At 32.1% G+C, this 19,088-nt stretch overlaps 8 protein-coding genes and 1 non-coding gene across 9 annotated transcripts; 3 read left to right on the top strand and 6 right to left on the bottom strand.

Annotated features, from left to right (window-relative positions):
* Positions 1-29: 29 nt before the first annotated feature.
* On the bottom strand, positions 30-1,926 carry TVAGG3_0330760 (major facilitator superfamily transporter; the record flags this gene model as incomplete). The annotated part of the gene is made up of 1 exon (XM_001325856.2): positions 87-1,463. The coding sequence occupies one exon, from the start codon at positions 1,461-1,463 to the stop codon at positions 87-89; it is 1,377 nt and encodes a 458-aa protein (XP_001325891.1).
* Positions 1,927-2,336: 410 nt separating this feature from the next.
* On the top strand, positions 2,337-3,237 carry TVAGG3_0330770 (uncharacterized protein; the record flags this gene model as incomplete). The annotated part of the gene is made up of 1 exon (XM_001325857.2): positions 2,680-2,973. One exon carries the CDS (start codon positions 2,680-2,682, stop codon positions 2,971-2,973), a length of 294 nt encoding a protein of 97 aa, XP_001325892.1.
* A 1,289-nt stretch (positions 3,238-4,526) lies between these two features.
* On the bottom strand, positions 4,527-4,970 carry TVAGG3_0330780 (serine/threonine kinase family; the record flags this gene model as incomplete). The annotated part of the gene is made up of 1 exon (XM_051230426.1): positions 4,527-4,970. The coding sequence occupies one exon, from the start codon at positions 4,968-4,970 to the stop codon at positions 4,527-4,529; it is 444 nt and encodes a 147-aa protein (XP_051100156.1).
* Positions 4,971-5,098: 128 nt separating this feature from the next.
* Positions 5,099-11,757, bottom strand: TVAGG3_0330790 (BEACH domain-containing protein family; the record flags this gene model as incomplete). The annotated part of the gene is made up of 1 exon (XM_001325858.1): positions 5,123-11,239. One exon carries the CDS (start codon positions 11,237-11,239, stop codon positions 5,123-5,125), a length of 6,117 nt encoding a protein of 2,038 aa, XP_001325893.1.
* A 104-nt stretch (positions 11,758-11,861) lies between these two features.
* On the top strand, positions 11,862-11,933 carry TVAGG3_0330800. The gene has a single exon. It is a non-coding gene; the product is annotated as a tRNA-Glu (tRNA).
* Positions 11,934-12,748: 815 nt separating this feature from the next.
* TVAGG3_0330810 (serine-type endopeptidase protein) lies at positions 12,749-13,848 on the bottom strand (the record flags this gene model as incomplete). The annotated part of the gene is made up of 1 exon (XM_001325859.1): positions 12,968-13,789. One exon carries the CDS (start codon positions 13,787-13,789, stop codon positions 12,968-12,970), a length of 822 nt encoding a protein of 273 aa, XP_001325894.1.
* A 428-nt stretch (positions 13,849-14,276) lies between these two features.
* Positions 14,277-15,475, top strand: TVAGG3_0330820 (uncharacterized protein; the record flags this gene model as incomplete). The annotated part of the gene is made up of 1 exon (XM_001325860.2): positions 14,277-15,407. The coding sequence occupies one exon, from the start codon at positions 14,277-14,279 to the stop codon at positions 15,405-15,407; it is 1,131 nt and encodes a 376-aa protein (XP_001325895.1).
* Positions 15,476-15,778: 303 nt separating this feature from the next.
* TVAGG3_0330830 (protein ubiquitination) lies at positions 15,779-17,068 on the bottom strand (the record flags this gene model as incomplete). The annotated part of the gene is made up of 1 exon (XM_001325861.1): positions 15,779-17,068. One exon carries the CDS (start codon positions 17,066-17,068, stop codon positions 15,779-15,781), a length of 1,290 nt encoding a protein of 429 aa, XP_001325896.1.
* A 521-nt stretch (positions 17,069-17,589) lies between these two features.
* Positions 17,590-18,786, bottom strand: TVAGG3_0330840 (uncharacterized protein; the record flags this gene model as incomplete). The annotated part of the gene is made up of 1 exon (XM_001325862.1): positions 17,590-18,786. The coding sequence occupies one exon, from the start codon at positions 18,784-18,786 to the stop codon at positions 17,590-17,592; it is 1,197 nt and encodes a 398-aa protein (XP_001325897.1).
* Positions 18,787-19,088: the final 302 nt, after the last annotated feature.

Genomic DNA, 19,088 nt, shown 5'->3' on the forward strand with positions numbered 1-19,088 from the left:
TTAAAAATATAGTTAAATATACAATATAATGATGCTTTATGATACATTTATTCATAAATGAATAAAAATAATATTCGTATAGAATTTCAATCGAGAAGTGGGACATCTGTTGCAGAACCACGCTTTCCACAGCACTTTGAATCAGGATCGTATGTTGTAGAAGCGAAAATAAGTGACACAAGACCGGAAACAAAACTAAATAACCATAATCCGTTCTTGTATCCATCCCAGGTGTATGATTTGAGTCCTTTTTCATTGAGAGAACTTCCAAAGTGGGAGATAATCTTGGAAGAAATCTGCATGACGACTCCAACCATTCCGAAAAGGAAGAAATTCGCAATTCCTGTTGCAAATCCAGAAATATCTGGACTATAATACGAAGTAAGCAAAGAATAGTCAATAGAGGCAAGACTCAATGTAAACATGCCCAAAACAAAGAAATAAACAATGATTAGTATTTTGCTGCATTTATCTCCATGGAAATACAACATTCCTGTTGAAAATGCAACGAAAACACCACTGGCAAACATAATCCACTTCTTTGTCTTGAAAATCTTGTGGCCAACAGGTAATAATATTGATCCAACTAAAAGACCAATAGAAATAAAGATAATTATGTTTCCTGTTTCAGTATTCGTGTAATGGCGAACATCAATCAAGAATGGGCCGCCCCAATAACTTGCAACATTGAAATATGGAATAACACAGTTAATATTGAACAAAACGATAGTCCAGAAGCGCCAAACGCGGATAACCTGGCCTATGTTCGAAAATAAACTTCCGAGTTTCTGACAAAATGAGCGTTTATCTTCTACTTTAACAGCTCTTTCGTTTACAGGCTCAAAACCATATCCTTCTGGCTTTCCCTTAGTAAAGAACATGATGACTAAAGAAAGTAATGTGCCAAATCCACCGATCGTGTAGAAAGCAACTCGCCAACCAAATTTTTTACAAAAAAGTGACAATGGAGAACCCGCAATAATTCCGCCAACGGTAGAAAAGGCCATTAGGATACCTAGCATTAATGGCAACTGCTCGGATTTGAACCAGTTAGCACTAACACGTAGGCAGCAAATGTATGCGGGGCCTGTTCCGATTCCAACTAAAAATCTTCCGATAATTCCAATCGTTAATTGATGGGATAAACCGCACATGATTGATCCAACTGATGTAAGAAGTCCGAACCCGCCAACCACAAAGCATGGATCAAACATATCTGCAAAAAGTCCAGAAATCGGTTGCATAACTGCATATGGATAAAAATAAATGCCTGAAAATATACTTAATTCTGATGTGGAAACATTGTATGCTTTTGCCATGTCTTCTGCGACAATTGATGGACATAATTTATGAAAGTTAACAAGTCCGTATAGAAGAGCAGTTAATACATATACTACTATCCTTAGTATTTTAAATTTCTTTGTTGGAGGCTCTGGTTGTGCTATAGAACTGTAATCTTCCATAGCTTTCTTTATTAAATGCCAGTTCACTGTCAGAAAATTTATTGAAAAGCAAAAGATTTTATCAGCAAGAAGAGTCAATATTAATATACGCTAACAATGAAACAAATTCAATAAAAGTCTCGATAGACTGATCGTATTTGAATTTTGCCAGAAATAATCTAATTATTTCAATATAAAATTATTGCATGGTGGCTATGACACACCATATTTTATAAAAACAAATCAATAATATCATCAATTAATTAATCGATAGGCGTAATAAAAGGCGCTGAGCTTCGAGTCTTGAAAATTCTATTATATGGCCGATTTCATATATGATATCATGCGATGTTTTAAAACATAATATATTTTAGAAATTTCGAAAAAAATGAATGCAAACGAGTACTTTTTGCAGTAATTAAAGGACAATATCTGATGTATTGTATATTAATTTGTCAATCTAATAAAGCAAGGCTGTTGTTAACATGTATGATAAGATCAATTATGAAGTTTATTAGCATATACAAAATATATTAATAGTGCCTGATTCACACAAATTTATTTTTACAATAGACATCTCAATAATATAGCTGATTCATCATTTCTTCAGGCTCAATTTCGAAATGAACTCTTTGTGATTTGATTATAAATTATTACAGTTAAACATATATCATATATCCATAAAATGTATTATACCCGTTGATAAAACATGAATTTTACATTCATTTGATTTTTTTGAATAATAAACCTCTTCGTGAGCTATAGTTTTCCACAAGCACAATAAATCAATTGTTGATTTCCAATCGTTTTTCGCAACAATAAGATGAATTTAACGAAGCAGAGGTTTGTCCCTAAAATTGAATCATCGATTTGAAGAGGATTTTAAGGAAAAATTAATGAGAGATGGTTTTATTAGAGAATTCATTTTTTGTAATGATAATTTTGTGAACGACCCACAGTTTAGGTCAAATTGACGGAGTTTCATTTTGAATTATGCTTAGATTCGGATAATATCAACGATTTATCAAATTGGAAAATAATTGATTTCAATGAATTTTCAAGGTTCGAAATTTTTGCTACACAAATTCATTCTTTTGTAGGAAAAAAGATTTTACATAAAAATTTGATAGAGTTTAATTCCATTTTAGTTAAATGACATTTTCGTAATTTTATATGACGAGTTTTGACAATAGTTAAAAAATAACTGAAATATATTGTCACCTTTTCATATTAATAAATGCACAGAAAGCGTGAACGCGATAATGAAATCGCCCGAGTTCAACAGAGAGTTAGTGGATTTAATCCTCAATGTAGCGATGCATGGGCAGGCCTTTGCCAGCATTTTGGCTCGAAAATTACACAAGATGAATTAGTTTCCATTGCCGAAGCTATAAAACCATATGCACAAGTCAAATTAGACCGCGATGCCCGGAGGCGTAAAAGCGTAATACTCAAGTGGTACCAAGATAATTGGGCTCAAATTAGTAAATATATCAAATATGTAGTGTTAGAGGATGATTCATCTGCTTAATCAGTCTATTTTGTACATACATTTCTTTTATTAAACATGTTCTTTTTCTATAAATATTTTTTTCCTTATTTTTATGAAGGTCTCAATGAAAACTTTGAGCTTTTCAGAATTTTGAGTGTATATATTTTGAGTAGTTGACAATTTTCTTTCACTGCAATATAACAACGGAATAGAAAGAGAAGAAAAATAAATAGTTAATTTTTTGTCGGTCAGATAGACTTATTTGCTAGTGAAATCGTCCAAATAGGATAAAAATATATTAAAGGTATATGCTGTTAATCCAATAGCTTTTGATCGATTTGGAATTTGTTGAAATACATTTTATTAAAAAGTTTTATATTATCAAGAAATTTATTAGTCATACAATTATATTATTTTTTCTATATAATCTCAATTTTCATGGGCTTTTGAAATATACTTTCAATAATTCTTAACTATCCGCTCCTAACAAAATAGTTCTTTTGAACAAACACTCAAATGATTAAAATACACATGTCAACCAAATTTATGGATAAAAAAATTGATAACAAATTTGGGCGGATTATAATGAGGTAAAAGCATTATAGATATTTGACACATCTTCAACATTCTATAATTTTCTTTGGTTGTATTCGAATAATGATTTTTCAATTCAAAACCAATTTCATTATAAACTGATCCTCCTCGAATTATTTTTTAAGATATTATTGATTAAAACTGCATCTATCTCATCATTTATTCATAAACTTTTCTACATATCTATTGATGGGCGTTATAAAAAGTTTTCAATGATATCAAACTTAAAACACTTTACAATTTTATCGAAAAAAATAATGTTTAAATCATTAATCCAATTAATTGGCACTGTTTAGTAAAAATATAATATGTCACTTTTTACATTTTTCGATGGAATCTTGACATACTTGAAAACCATATAACCAATAGCCATTCCCGATATATTTCTTAATTCGCTTATTATTTTTGCTTTTTTAACTCTTTTTATATTCTGAACGATTTCTTTGTTGTTATGAATCGTAAAAACATTATATTCGGAACAACTTTCAACTCATTTAGGTCCACAAGCTTACTATTTATGAAATTTAAAGAACTAAAGAGGTTAATTTATAAAAACAATTTAATCTACAAACAATTAATTAAACCAATGATCTTTTTGGTATAACCTTTTTCATTCCTGGCCTTGTTTTGATCGTACTTTTATATGTTGTTGGAATGATAATTTTCTTTGATACCTTACTTTTTCTTTTGTTCAGAACGCTATGAGAATTAAATCCACTACGTTCATATTTTGAATTATCAGAGATATATGAATAGATCGTCTTATAATTTTCCGATCTCGATGTGATCAATACTGGTTCGACATCTTCATCGTTACTGTCATCATCGCTTACATCTACTTGGAAGAACTGATCGATTTTCTTCAGCGAAACATAACTCTCACTTTCATAAGCAGAAGGAACATAAGGTATATCTTCAAGCCATGGGTGGTTATACACTTCTTGTGCAGACAATCTTTTCGTTGGATCTGGGTTAATTAATTTCGATATCAAATCTTGTCACTCAGGGGATATATTTTGTGGCATTCTATACTTTGCTTGCTGTATTTGCTTAAATAATGCATTCTTATTTCTCTTCGTCCATGGAAGCATTCCTGTTACCATTGCGAACAAAATAACACCAATTGACCACATGTCGCTCTTGATTCCGTCATACTGTTCGCCTGATATACATTCCGGTGATGCATAACATGGTGAACCACATGAAGTTTTTACCCATCCGTTTTCGCCAACGTACCGGGAGAAGCCAAAATCTGTTATTTTTATGTGGTTTGTTTCACTGAGTAATATATTCTCTGGTTTTAAGTCTCTGTGAGCGATGTTAAGAGAATGAACGTAAGCAAGCCCAGCAACGATCTCTTTAAAGATTATCTTAGCATTTTCTTCACCAAGTTTCTTGTTTTCAATTATATACTTAAATAATTCACCATTAGGACATCTCAACGATATTTTGAATTTAAAGCAATCTAATGTGATAAAATGCTTTCACCCACATTGCATAAACAAAATATATCATTCAGACATTAAAATAGATGTACAAAAAATATAATTTGATTATTTCTAACTAAAAACAATAATCTTCATACACATTTTTACTAAATATCAACTATTAACAAAAATATAGAGTTATTCTTGCAAGTTCCCACGAGAGTTCTCCTTTCTTTGCAATAAGAAATTTTTCTTACAGGTTTCGGAGTATTTATTATCTTTATAACCTCGAATGTCCTTGCATTCAATATCAAACTTTCATTAGAATCCAGAGAAATGAACAAACATGACAAATTATGGTAAATTTCCAATTTTTTCATTGCCAAAACAGTATAAGGATGAGCGTAGGACTCTATGTACTCTCCAGACAATGTAAACGATCTCAGGAGACTCGTATTTCCGCCAATAGCCAAAACACAGATGAATCCCGAGTCAAAAATTTCGACTTTTCTCGGAATTTCAAAGCCATCGACGGTTTTGAATGAATGGAAAATTTCTAATGAGGAAGTGTTGACCAAATAGACAGTCCCGTCATGTAGAAGGATCGCGACGGTCATGAGAATATCAGAACAACATACAGAAACAGGATTTTTGATTTGGAGTTTCAAAATTTTTCGATTTGTTGATGAAATTTTGAAAATCGTTCCATCTTCGCAAATTCCTATTACAGAATCGTTCTGGGAGGTCCTCATATCACATATATTGACAATCGCTGGTACAACTGTGCATTGAACAGAATTATTGAAAAATATTATTTTCAAACTTTGTTCAAAATGGTTGTAGACGACTGCCATTGAGTTATCTTTTGATATAATAGCTCTCATACTCGAATCCAACTTCATATCCATTGGAATATCGAATTTCGAACTAATTATCAAAGATTTTTGTTTTTGTGACACCAAAACACTCAATAACTTGAAGTTCTTTGGTGACAACAAACCAATTGTTGTGTTTTCAATGTTCAATTCCATTATATTCGAATCCAAATCAGTAATTTCGAATTCTAAGTTTGTAAACGTGATTGACTTGGTTCTTTTGATGTTTGCAATGGTGTAGAGTGATGGAATGGATACATTGAAGATTCTGTTGACCCAAATATGAAGATTTTTCAGAGAATAATCTGAATATAAAAATTCAATGTTCTTTTTGATGTCTTTTAGAGAAACATTGAAGGATTTGACTGCATCAAGGCATAAGAAGAATTCTGGAGTGAGTTCTGTAACTTTTTCCTCAATATTTTTTTCATTATTTTGATTTATCATCAAATTTACAAAATTTTGAGGAAATTCTGGCAGAACCACAGAGAAATCATCCCTTGGACGAGGAAATATCGGATAATTCGATGGAGTATTGAAAGATCTTCCACATCCGAAGTTTATGTACAAAAGAAAGTCCTGGAGAGTTATCTGGCCAATGAAGCATTCTTCAGACATCTTCGCGTAGTCAGGAGTCATCAAAACTTTGTTATCCAACAAATATTTTTTGTATTCTTCAAAATTTGAGTCAAAAACAACGAAAATCATATAGGAATTATTCAAAAATAGCTCAATTGCTTGTTTCTCTTTGTAATTCTTCGTAAAAGCAAACTTAATATCTGAAATTTGGATTTCAAAGCCTCCGACGATCAAAGTCGGGCCAAAATACGAAATAATCGTCTTTATTTCCCTTCCATTTTGCACAATTATGATGTTTGTGCAGTATTTACTCTCTTTTTCGATAAATTGAAGCCGAGAGTTGGAATAAATGAAAGGTTCGAAGTTCTTCGAGTGTAGCAATGACTTTTCGGACGAATTAGTTCGGTTTTTCAGAATAAATTCGGTTTTGATTTTCTCAATTTCAGCAATTACGTAAAAATCAGTGGCAATGAATTCATTTCTTACGTGACTATCAGATTTCAAGGTGTAATCAATGTTTTGGTTGATTCTTTTTGACAAATTAAAAATTAATAAGTCTGTGTAGTTGTAGATCTCAGCCAGAGCTCCGCAAACAAAGTTATCAACGTTGCTCTCTATATCTTCGTCATCGTAGAAGGCTTTGCTGAGGATTGACTTGTATTTATTGAATAAATCAATAAAGACCGTTCTTTCGTTGTAATAATAGCAGGTGAACACAAAAATGGACAAAGCCGTGATGTCACTTTCTATCAAATTGTCCGCAGTCAAATAATCTGAAGATTGTTTCCAATAAACGTCGACATTGAAGGAAACGAGTTGTTGCATGAGGTAGGACACAATCTGGAGCACAGAAATGAACTGTTCTTGGGAAAATTTAATTTTTGATTTTTTGAATTGAGTTCCAAGCTGAGAAATGTAGTCAAAGAGGGATTTGGCCAACATTATATTCTGTTTCTCAATCTTTTTCAAAGAAAATTTTGAGATATCATATTTTGAAAAGAAATCAATGATTTCTGATAGATAAGATAGGTTGTTTGGCATGGAAATATCATTATCAATTGTTGGCCGATACACCAATAGTGAAAGAGCTTGAGAAATTTTGATTTCGATATTTCCAGAAAATTTCAAGATGCACATCCTAATAAATACTGAAGAAAGGAAGTCTACATCGTCAATCTTGAGTAATTGGAGGAAAATATGAATCAATTTCACAGAATTATTCAAATTTTCCAATTTATCAAAGAATTTTGCAACAAAATCAATAAGTTCTATATCAACAACTGCATTGTATCTTGTAATGGCTATCATGATCCATTCCGTTGCGTATTTTGTCTTAATTTCGTGAAATTTCGGAATTTCAGCGGATAAAACATGAATAAACTTTTTGAAAAGGTCTGTTTGCTGATACTGGGCCACGGAAAACAAGAAATCAATCAAAATATCAGGTAAAGAAGAATCATGAATTTTTGAAGCCAAATTTAAGAATCCCGTTTCATCAATTTGTATTTTGAAGTCGTCCTTCCCATAAAACGCAGTAATTATGATGTCACTGCCCATTTCTTTGAACAAATCTGAAATTATTTTGTCTTTATAATTCGATCCTTCCAAAACTCCGAAAATCAAGGCCAAGAACGATTGTGACTTAAACCTTGATGCATGATTAATGAACTTTATGATGTAATTCCGCTCTTTTTCGGACAAATCAGATTGTAAGTGGAAAATAATGACTTTGAAGAAGGAAATGGCCAATTCATCGGTTGTATGCCATGCAAAACTCAACATGTTCGATACAGAATTGAGTTCCAGACACAAATCTAAGTTATCATAGTAAATTTCAGGCAAAATCGAGGAAGCAATGAATGACACGACCTTTTCGTCCAACTGCATCCAGAAGGAAATGTTAAACCAGACCTTTTTCATGATTTTGCTGCGGAGATTTAAATTTTTAAATTTATTGAAGAGAGAAAACATGTTTGTGATCATTTCCTTGGTGTATATGGCCTTATCTAAGTTCAGAATTAATGTCAATGGGTTCAAAATGTCAGTTGATTCAATAATTTTCTCTTCAAATTTTGAATCAATAGAAAACAAGTTACTTAGAGTGGAAATCAAGTGATTTGCAGTATCATAATCATGACAGGCTGTTGCTATGTAGGTCATACATTTGTTATTGATGAATTTTTTGAATAAATCATCATTATTTCGTATTATTAGGCCATTAACCGTTGCTTCATCTCTGTTTGCGGTTGAAATGTTCGACATAAAGTTGCCATGGCCATTTGAAGGGTCAAAATGGTAAATTTCTTCTTCTTGGAGGAAAACAAAGATATTTCCAACGACACATTGGGTATTTGAGGCTATAACTACATTGTACTTACCATCATCTAGGTTAATTCCTTCTTCTGATAAAGGAATTTCGGTTTTTGTATTATTTATCAAAATAATCAAAGAAAATTGGCCAATTGTGAAATGTATTTGGCACGGATACTCTTGTTGAACATTTATCTTTTGTTTGATTTCGTTTTCTTTCGTTTTTATTGAAAGATAAAAATATTTGTCAAAATTCAACGAAAAAGTTCTTGATTCCATTTTGATCGTTATGAAATTGATACTCTGTGCACTCAGAACATCATAAAACTCCGCAAAAACGGTTATAGGATAAGAATTTGAGTTTGAAAACTCAGGGAGAGCGATGTACGAGTCAGAACTGTTCAGAAATGAGAAAGACCTTGGAAATGAATGCTTAACATTCAAAGAACAGTCGATTAAATCACATAAATAATATGGCCACTTCTTAAACTCAGAAACAGTCAAAGAATTCATCAGCTCGTGGGAGAAATAGCAATGCATGACCACGGAGAGTATTTGTATGAGCAATACCATTGGTATTTCTTGTTTTGTGATAATATCTGCGGCAAAACGAGGAAATTTCGAGAAAACGACCTTCAAAGTATTAAACAAAGAGTTTTCCATGGCTAAACATACTAATTTCAATATCTCTTTCATGTAATCTGAATCTGATAAAATATTATACGCAAAAACTAAAGAATTAGCATCAGCAATGTTCTGAACAGAGTCCAAACTACCAAATACTATAAACTTAATCCTATCATACGTCTCATAATTCACAAATTTTGCATCAAATTTGTAATTCGTCGTAAAAAGGAGTTCTGTTGACTGATAATAGACCTTTGAGATATTCACGAACGAACGAACAACTCCTATTATGCTATTAACGATATAAGGATAGAAATTAGCCAAATTCATCAATTTCGTAAATTGGTCGAACAAAATTGTGGAGATAGCGGTTATTTTTTCGGTTCTATTTCCGATTATCAATATAGAATCAGTCAAAATTTGAGATAATTGGCGTGTTTTCTGTTCTGAAGGGTTCTGGATGCATTGGTCGATGCAGTATGACAGGGAGTAGATGTATGTGTCCAAAGGAATCGAAAACCTTGAGAAAGCAGTGAAAATTAAGGAAGCATAAAAATTATATTTCGAAATATCGAAAAGTTCACACATAACGAAGGTCATAATGGATGAATTTCGAAATAGTGAGATAGCTACTATCTTTACAAAGCTCGATTCCATTAAAAATCTCAAGAAATCCTCTTGAAGAAACTGATATTCATCAGAATTGATCATTGTGCCATAATAAACTATAACTTTGTATGAGTTTGGTATATAAACAATCGAATTAAAGTGGTCTGGATTGTTTTTAATAAAATTTGATAATAAATTGATTTGTTCAGCGCTAATATGCATCGGAGCAGTTCCCAGAAGGTTCACAGAGTATTTTAATAACAATTTGGCATGATCTATTGATACATTAAACAGTTTTTCTAAGATTTCGTAAATTAATTTTCGAGAAAAGCATTTAAAGTTGTAATACTTACTATCTACCACTCGCATCTGATCATATAGGAAAGGATGGAATATTATCTGCCAGATTAAGCCGTTTTTCGGTATTAATTTCACAATTCCAAAATTAATTTTGTACAAAATGTAACTTCCAATGAAAAGAAGCATTATTGTGTGATACTCATCAGTAGTCATGAACTCCTCAACGAGAGTTCCCAGTCTTTTGAACGTTTTCGAAAGAAAATTCACAGAATTCATAAAATTTTGCAATTCTACAAACAAATCTAGTATTTTCAATATCATGGGATCAATAAATTCAAAATTCGGAGGTTCGTAAAATTTGGCGGCGGTTGTGATCGGAAATTCAAAGAAATAAAATTTTGAAGGATTTTGATCGATTGTCGGGATTTTTGGAATGGCGAAAGCATTCATGTAAGGATAGATAGGTTCAGGAAATCCAGAGATTGATAAATTATGGATCCAAAAGAAGATAAAATTCAAAATTACAAAAAGATTTTCTTGTTCATTCATTTTATCGCGGCATTCTGGTACGTATTGGACCATTGTGTTGATAACCTTCATGATTCCGTAGCCCAGATTGATGATTTCAGAATTCCAAAATTCATTTGGGACAGAAATGATTTTTTGAAGGAATTGGAGGGCTGGCTTGAATATTTTCATCATGAACTTGTTGATGCCTTGTATATTTTGGTCGTATCTGTTAAATATCGAAATAATTTTTAAAATTATTTTTAAATCTGAGTTTTCGTAGAGAGTTACTGGGTCCTGCTGTAAAATTAGGTTGGTCAGGTTGTTAAGGAATATGAATGTTTCGTCCATTATCTGTGGATTTTCTTCCATAAACGAAGAATTCGTCACAAAATCGAATATTTCTTCCATAAATGTCTGTACGTGTTCGCTCTTGCTGTCTCTTTTGTAAACAAGAAACTGCTGAGTGATGTCCATGTAAAATTGAATGATTAAAAACTGAATTTCCGTTTTTATCGATTCAGGGAGTAAAAATAAGATCTTTATCAGGATGGATGTATTGCTTACAATGATTTCGTTGATTTTATTTGCATCTGTAAGATTGTTATGGTATTGGTAAAAAAATTTAAAAGAAATTTGTAAAATTTTTGGATGAATTATTGATGTGAACTTTTCTTTGGACGTAATTAAGTCTTGGTGTTGATATAAATATGTCAAAAAATCATATTGTTGGGCAGAAATAGGTTTATCTAATCCAAATAACGTAACTAAGTATTCTTCATTAGAAATTTCATCACTCAGTTGTAGATTTGTTTGATCTTCAGCTAGAGTAAATGAATTAGATACTTGGTTGTACAGAGAAATAAAATTTGGATCAGTTCCAGGAGGAAAAAGAATTGTTTGAAACTCTGAACCATAATACTGTAACCATATCAATTGATGTGTCATGGTAAAGAATCGATCCTGGGCTTTACCATGTAAAGGGTGCATCTAAAAAGTCAAAACAATTGAGAAGAAAATTTTTATTGTTTTACCAGTTCGAATTATTGAAAATTAAAAATATAAGTAATAACTATATTAGATTTTTTATAAACGTGAATCCGACATCGTTCATCGGTTAGGATAAGCGGTTCTCATCCGCTGGAGCGGGGTTCGACTCCCCGTGTCGGAAAACTTTTTTTCGAAAATTAATCAAATACAACTTTTTTGTATATTTAGACACTCATTTATATACCAACAATTATTTAAATTTGAATTTTTAAATAAAATAAAGAAAATATTAATAATATCATTTAATTTGATTAATAATTAACTTTGGTAATCCTTTTACTTTGAGATCAATAAATCTTTTGATCAAAGACATGTGATCTTTCAAACATTCTCCTTTATTATTCACTTTACCTTCAAAAAATCCATCTGGACAATTTTTAATACAGGTAGATCCAAAGTGGTAATACTCTTCTGAACATTTATCACATGTTGAATAACTTGTGCATGAAGCACAGTTAACTGAGCAATTTTGACAGTGTTTGCTTGCAATAAATGTGTTATTTGGACATGTTGCATAGCATTTCGAGTTGAAAAGTTTGTAATTATCTTCACATTCCTCGCAGGTTGAAGAACTTGAACATGATTTGCAATTTGATGGACAAGTATAGCATTGGCTACCTGATGCGTATGAGCCGGATGGACATGTTGCATAACATTGTCCACGAAATAGTTTGTAGTTACCTGCACATGTGTTACATGTCGAAGAATCTGTGCAAACTAAACAATCGGCTGGACATGTGGCACAGTTACCTTGTGTGTCTGATCCTGATGGACATCTTTCATAACATTGTCCATTGTATAGTTTGTAGTCACTTGAACATCTATTACATGTTGACGAATCTGAACATGAATCACAATTTGATGGACACGGAGAACAAATGTTTCCTGATGGATATGTTCTAGATGGACATGTTTCATAGCATTGCCCATTGTATAATTTGTGACCATCTTTGCACCTTTTGCATGTTGCGGAATTTTCACATGAATCACAGTTTGATGAACATGGAGAACAACTGTTTCCTAATTGAAATGTACCAATTGGACAAGTATCATAGCATTGTCCATTGTAAAGAATGTTGCTTCCTGTGCATTGTGTGCATGTTGTAGAACTTGAACATGATGCACAGTTGTTTGGACATGTGACACAACTTCCACCTACATTCGATGAACCTGGTGGACAATTATCAATGCATATTCCATCAGATAAGATTTTGCCATCTGGACATTTAGTACATTGTTTGTCTGAGTAACAGATTTGGCATGGTGAATCACATGGAAAAGGAGTGATTTGTACAAAGCTTGGACCTGATTCTGTTTCATGACCTGGTTACAACTGAAACCATTGATCATATACGATTTACCTCCAAATCCAACTTTAGGTGCATAATCATTTGTATTTGGTTCGATACCTCCTTTTCCACAGAGATCGCCACCACCGCCACCGCTGCCAGGAGGATTTTGAGCTCTCCCATCTTTTTCATTGGAAGAACATTCAACGGTGTTAGATGGTGATGCTGTAGCAGCTTCAAGGTTATAATTGTAATTTGTATAAATAACGTGATATACGGTATCACTGCAGCCACCTGGTGCTCCAATTGCACGATATCCTGCACCTGAACCACCTGCGGCAACAATAATAGGATTTCCATTAAGGGAGATTCGACTAGAACCACCACCTGAGCCTGCCGTTACAGTTATGCCACTTGTTGTGAATACAGCTCCTTTGCCTCCATCTGGAGTTCCGGCGGTGTTTCCGGAGGCATCGCTACCAACAACGATTCGAAATTCAGATTTACTATTGCTTTCAAAAGTATATGTGCCTGTGATAAGGGCACCTTTGCCTGGCGCTGGTGAATCATAATTACTTCGTGTGTAATTGCCACCAGAACCACCTTTTGCAGTAAAAGTGTAAGTTCCTGGGTATAAATATACATTATGCTCACCAGCCAACCATTTCATGGAATACAATAGTGTCATCATATCTTTTAATTGCTTGCCATTATGATTGAAAATATTGATAAAAAATATATTAAAAATCATTTATAAAATTTATCAATATGAGCGAATTATTTGTTAGATATGGCAAGTCATACGTCTTGGAACTATAGGAACACTCAGGATCTAATTGAAAGCTTCCTATCATTGAAAATATACAATTATATAATTATTTATAAGATAGTCGAAAATTTGAACTCTATACTATAATTTAAAAATGTAAAATTATTTTTGATTTGAATTATCACTGAAATTGCAATTAAGCACGTTATATTAAAAATTATTCGAAAATATTTGTTCTATATACTTTTGCAATCCGTTGAATCCATTTATGACAATTTTATATCAATTTTAATTATTTTGTATATTCATATTATATGTATATATTATGAATATATTATGATCAGCACGTTGGATGATTTTGTAAAAATTTGAAATGAAAACGATTAAAATAATCATTTAGCAAATAATGTTTGTTATTCTATTTCAATGTCTCACTCTGTCATCTGATCAAATACCTGATATATACGCAACAATTCCTGACGAATGTTCTTCTGTTATGTACTCTGCAACATCAGAATTTGAGTTGCAGGCGAATACAAAAACTTGTTTTTATACAAAACCTGGATTTTTCTTTGGAAAGGGATTTATTTTAGAAATATTTTGGCAAGAAAATAACAATAACGGTGGATTCATGCATTTGGGTCCAACACGCAATGGAGCTATTGTTAATGTAAAAACCGATTTTGTATACGTCTTAATTACAACATGCAAAACCCAAAAAATCAAATATTATCCATCTACATCACTCTCTTACTCCTATTCAGTTCGATCAGGAATTGAATACGTTTTTCACACCTATTTCTCAACTAAAGAAGTCTCAAATTACACCGTATCAATGCAATACTCATCTGCATCTAATAAAACCACATACATTTACAATAGTCTCTTAGTTCTTGGAGATAATGTTTCATTATCAAATCAGCCTAATAAAGAGATTAATACTAATTTTCCAGAATCTACCATTTCAGACGCATCAAACCCCCAGCCGACTTTAAACTCCGATGGCTCTCTTGGCCTTGTTTCTTTCAAAGATTTCCAAACAATAAACTCTATCGAAAATGAAGTTCGATATGAAAACCAAGTGTCCGCGACACTCAATGCCATATCTGGCATACCATCTTTATCAGGAGAAATACCTTTTGCCCCTTCAATTTCGATGTTTTCTGAAATTGATTCTTCATATGTCGAGCAAAGTCTCGAATCTCCTGAGGTAACTGATTATAAACGAGATGAGATTACCCCTACGCCACTATCGAAAGAATTCCCAATTACATTAGTTCTTGGTGTCGTACTTGCTGTTCTTGCAATCGTTATTGTCATTATCTTGGTCCGGAAGCATTTCAGCCCCAAAGTTGATGGAGCCGATCAAAATTCAGAAGATATATCTGGAAACCGATATTATTCTACTGAAGTATCGGATAGTTTATACTCACAATCCGGCTCTTATGGTTCCAGTATCAATGAAAAATCGAGTGAAAAAGCAAATTCACTCGATGACGCTTCTGGAACTCAAGGCGACAACCCTGCTCCGCTTTAATTATTTAATATTTATTTTGCATTTTGTTTGTAATTAAATTTAATTTACCATGGATTTCTTTTTAGTATAAAATTAATGGAATTTTTATCGAGGTTGGCATTCTGCTATCGATAGTTTAGAACTATATGATGTCGGGTAAGCTACTCATTTTAGATTGATTTCAAAGCAAAAACAGATAGTTTTAGTTTATCGGAGGTTCATTTGTTATCGTTTATCTTAGCTGAATAATATCTGGGATTGTTGCATGTATCTAAAACAATATTTAATAATTAAAATACTTCTAATATTTTTTATTCCTAATTTCATAATTTAGGTTCTTTTGTTGTATTTCTCTTTCAATTTTTCTGAAGAAGGGACCTTAATTAAGAATATTAAACATTGTTTCGAATCCATTCCTCATCAATAACAGCAGGTTCTCTGTAAACAGAGACAACTGGATTTGCACCCAATTTAAGTGCATTCCTGACCTTTGTTGCCATTGTTCCATCTTGATATTCTTTTGGTACGTTTACGATGAACTCGGCAAGTAACTGGAGCGGAGTTTCTCCTCCTTCGTCTTTGTCGTCTATGTCGAAGCCTTTTTCAATTAAGAATTGGAGGATTTCTAAGTTTGCGCCCAAAACTGCATGATGCATTGCAGAACGGTTATGTCTATCCCTATAGTACAAATTTGCACCTTTTTCAATGAGGTATTGGATTGAATCCATCCTTCCGTTCTGAATTGCTGTTAATAACAAAGTTTCTCCTTGAAGACCAGAGAATTTCCTATTAACATCGAGTCCATGTTCGACAAACAGCTTTAATACATCAAAGTGAGTAACTAATGAATGAGTACAAAAGTTATCTTCCAATGATTTGTCAATGGAAGCTCCATTTTCAATTAAGAATTGTGCAATATCCATGTATCCATGATTAATTGCCAAACTGAGAGGTGTTTGATTAACATTTGAGACTTTATTGATATCTTTATCAAAATTCATTATTTCTTTGACCAATTCGACATTTCCCGAAACAATTGATTCGTATAGTGGTGATATATGCTCGTAAGGATATCGAACGTGTTTTAAAATAAATCTTGCAAGTATGATATTCGAAATTTGGCAGGCAGCTGAAATTCCGCCGATAAGTTTCTTGCACTCGTCGTCAAGGTTCTCTTGTGTGAGCAATGGAATCACTCTCTTGATGTTTCCTGAGACTGTTGGATGATATAAATCGATAAAATCCGTGGTTTCGGCAAGCCAGTCGGCAATTTCATCATTGTGTGTTCTGATTGCCCATGCAAATGATAAAATATCGCGATAAAGGTTGTTTTGGACGCAAATTCTGACGATTTCCATGTTTCCACCGATACAAGCGCATCTAAAGGTGTTTTGCGAAGAAATTTGTTTGATGTCTAACTTGGAAATGAGATATTTGAAGCAATTTATTGATCCAAAGTATGCGCAAATGTCAAGAACGTTTGAAAATTCGAAATTCGGATCGAAATTGAAAAATGGAATACTGAGCATTGTCATTCTTGTGCATTCCATTAAATGAATGAATGTATCTGCCTTATCAAATATCAGAGCATTCGCGTAAACATCTTGTTTAAATTTATCCAAGATGCTTTGATATAATGTATCATCGGATACATTATCATTAGAGAAATCAGGGCTATTCATTAAATCAATAAAATATTTGGGGAAAAAAGGGCTAATAAATTTGAAATTCGGATTGTCTTTTAGTATCATCCTGTAAAACCCAATTACATTTTTTACACTATGGAACTTATAGTATGCCATTTGACCAACCATATGAGAGATCTCAAATAATGTTATAATTTTTTCTTCAATATATGGTTTCAATTCATTATAAACATCAACAGGTGATCTACTGGTCAAGCTCCATAATATTTCATAGGCATCTTTTGATTTATACAGTGATTCTGGTATAATTAGCTCATTTTTCGACATCTTCAGAAATGAAAAAATAAAGTCTGGAAAAATCGAAATTTCCAATAATTATGCAAATAGAAACTTGAGAAATTCTATTTATGAAACATTGCAACTTGTGATAAGAATGGAATTTTTAAAAATTGACTCGAAATGCAAAATTTCTTGGATAGTTAAAATATAGTTCTTTTAAGTCACTAATACAAACAATAAATTTTACGAAATAAGTAAAAAAACAAACGATTGGAAAATTATTGCAAAATGCTAATTACTTTTGCATTTTGTTTACCAACGTACTGTACTTTCTTCTCAAGGCAATTGAAGATATTGAAATCTTCAGTTTCCGAACATTCAATCTGATGGAGTTCATCTTTAAGAGTTTTTGCAAAATAAACTATTAATTGGCAAATATCACTATGCGATTTTGGAACTATCCAACTCTTATTACTATATTCTAAAGCTGCTTTCAATGATGTTCTCAATCTTTTATTTCTTTGAGCCTTTTCTTTTTCATACTGATCTCTAAATGGGCAAACACAGATTTCTTTCTTTTTATCTTGTTCTGTTGTTATTTCATTAAGCTTTTGTTGATAATGTTTCTGTAAATTATTATACTCTTGTTTTCTTTGAGAAAGTTTCTCATTTAATAATGATATTTCATTGTTAAATTGGTTGACCGGTGTGACCTTTTGAGAAGAATCTTTTGTGGCTTTAAATTGATTAATTATTTTGTTTTGTAAGTCGAGAAGATTGTTAGTTGAATTATAATCGATTTTTAGCTTCTTAAGTGTTCTTGTGAAGTATGGATGAAGTTCTGTTGCCTTTTTATTCAGCATATTTAATATTTGTTTAGGATCATTATTTTTGCTATTTGTAGCTGTATTGAGTTTAGCTACCAATTCATTATATTGTGTTTCTTTCTCCTTAATTATATCTTTAATCTGTGTTGCATCTTGAATTGCCTTTTTTGCTTTTGAAATTGTCTTTGTTACTTTAGAAGAAGCATTCAATATGTCTGTTTTAATACTTTGAGTCATGAATTGAGAATTTCTCATGTTATCTTCCATTATTTGTCTTTGAGCAGAAACTTGAACTTGAAGAGCATCACGTTCTTCTCTTGATTTTACTACACGTTGCTTAAGCTCTGCAATTTTTTGTATTACTTCATCTTGATTCATCTGTGTTCCAAGTAATTCACATAATTTTCTCATTACGCGAATGTAATTTGCATTTGCTACATTATTTGCATTTTCAGCAGTTGTTATATCATCTTTTAATGCTTCTATCTTTCGATTAAGTGTATCTTTTTCTTTTTTAAAATTTACTATAGATTTCTTAAGTTGTGTTATTTCTCTTAGTTCTTCACTCCTTGATGAGTCATCAGAAGTGTTTGTTGATGACAGATCATGAATAATTAATTCACGGCGTGTTTCAACAAGTCTCGACATATAATGTACGTTTAAAAATTCTTCAAAAATGATGTCATTGCTTTATAATAATATCTTTAATGATCCTATGTCATGTGCATTCCAAATTATTTATAACTTTGCCTAAATTTACATAAATCAAGATTGAGAAATGAATTGAAACATTTATATGATATACAAATAGTTCAATTTAACTTCTCTCACGTTATCTAAGCTCTTTTTACATTGTATTATGGAAGTTTCAACTTATTAGATGATTTTTGGATTGAAATTTTGAATGAGAATAAGTTCAATGGTAAGCCATTAATAAGCAAATGTAGCTA

The sequence above is a fragment of the Trichomonas vaginalis genome, chromosome V (genome assembly GCF_026262505.1).
Source record: "Trichomonas vaginalis G3 chromosome V, whole genome shotgun sequence".
In the NCBI taxonomy this organism is placed as follows: Eukaryota; Parabasalia; order Trichomonadida; family Trichomonadidae; genus Trichomonas; species Trichomonas vaginalis.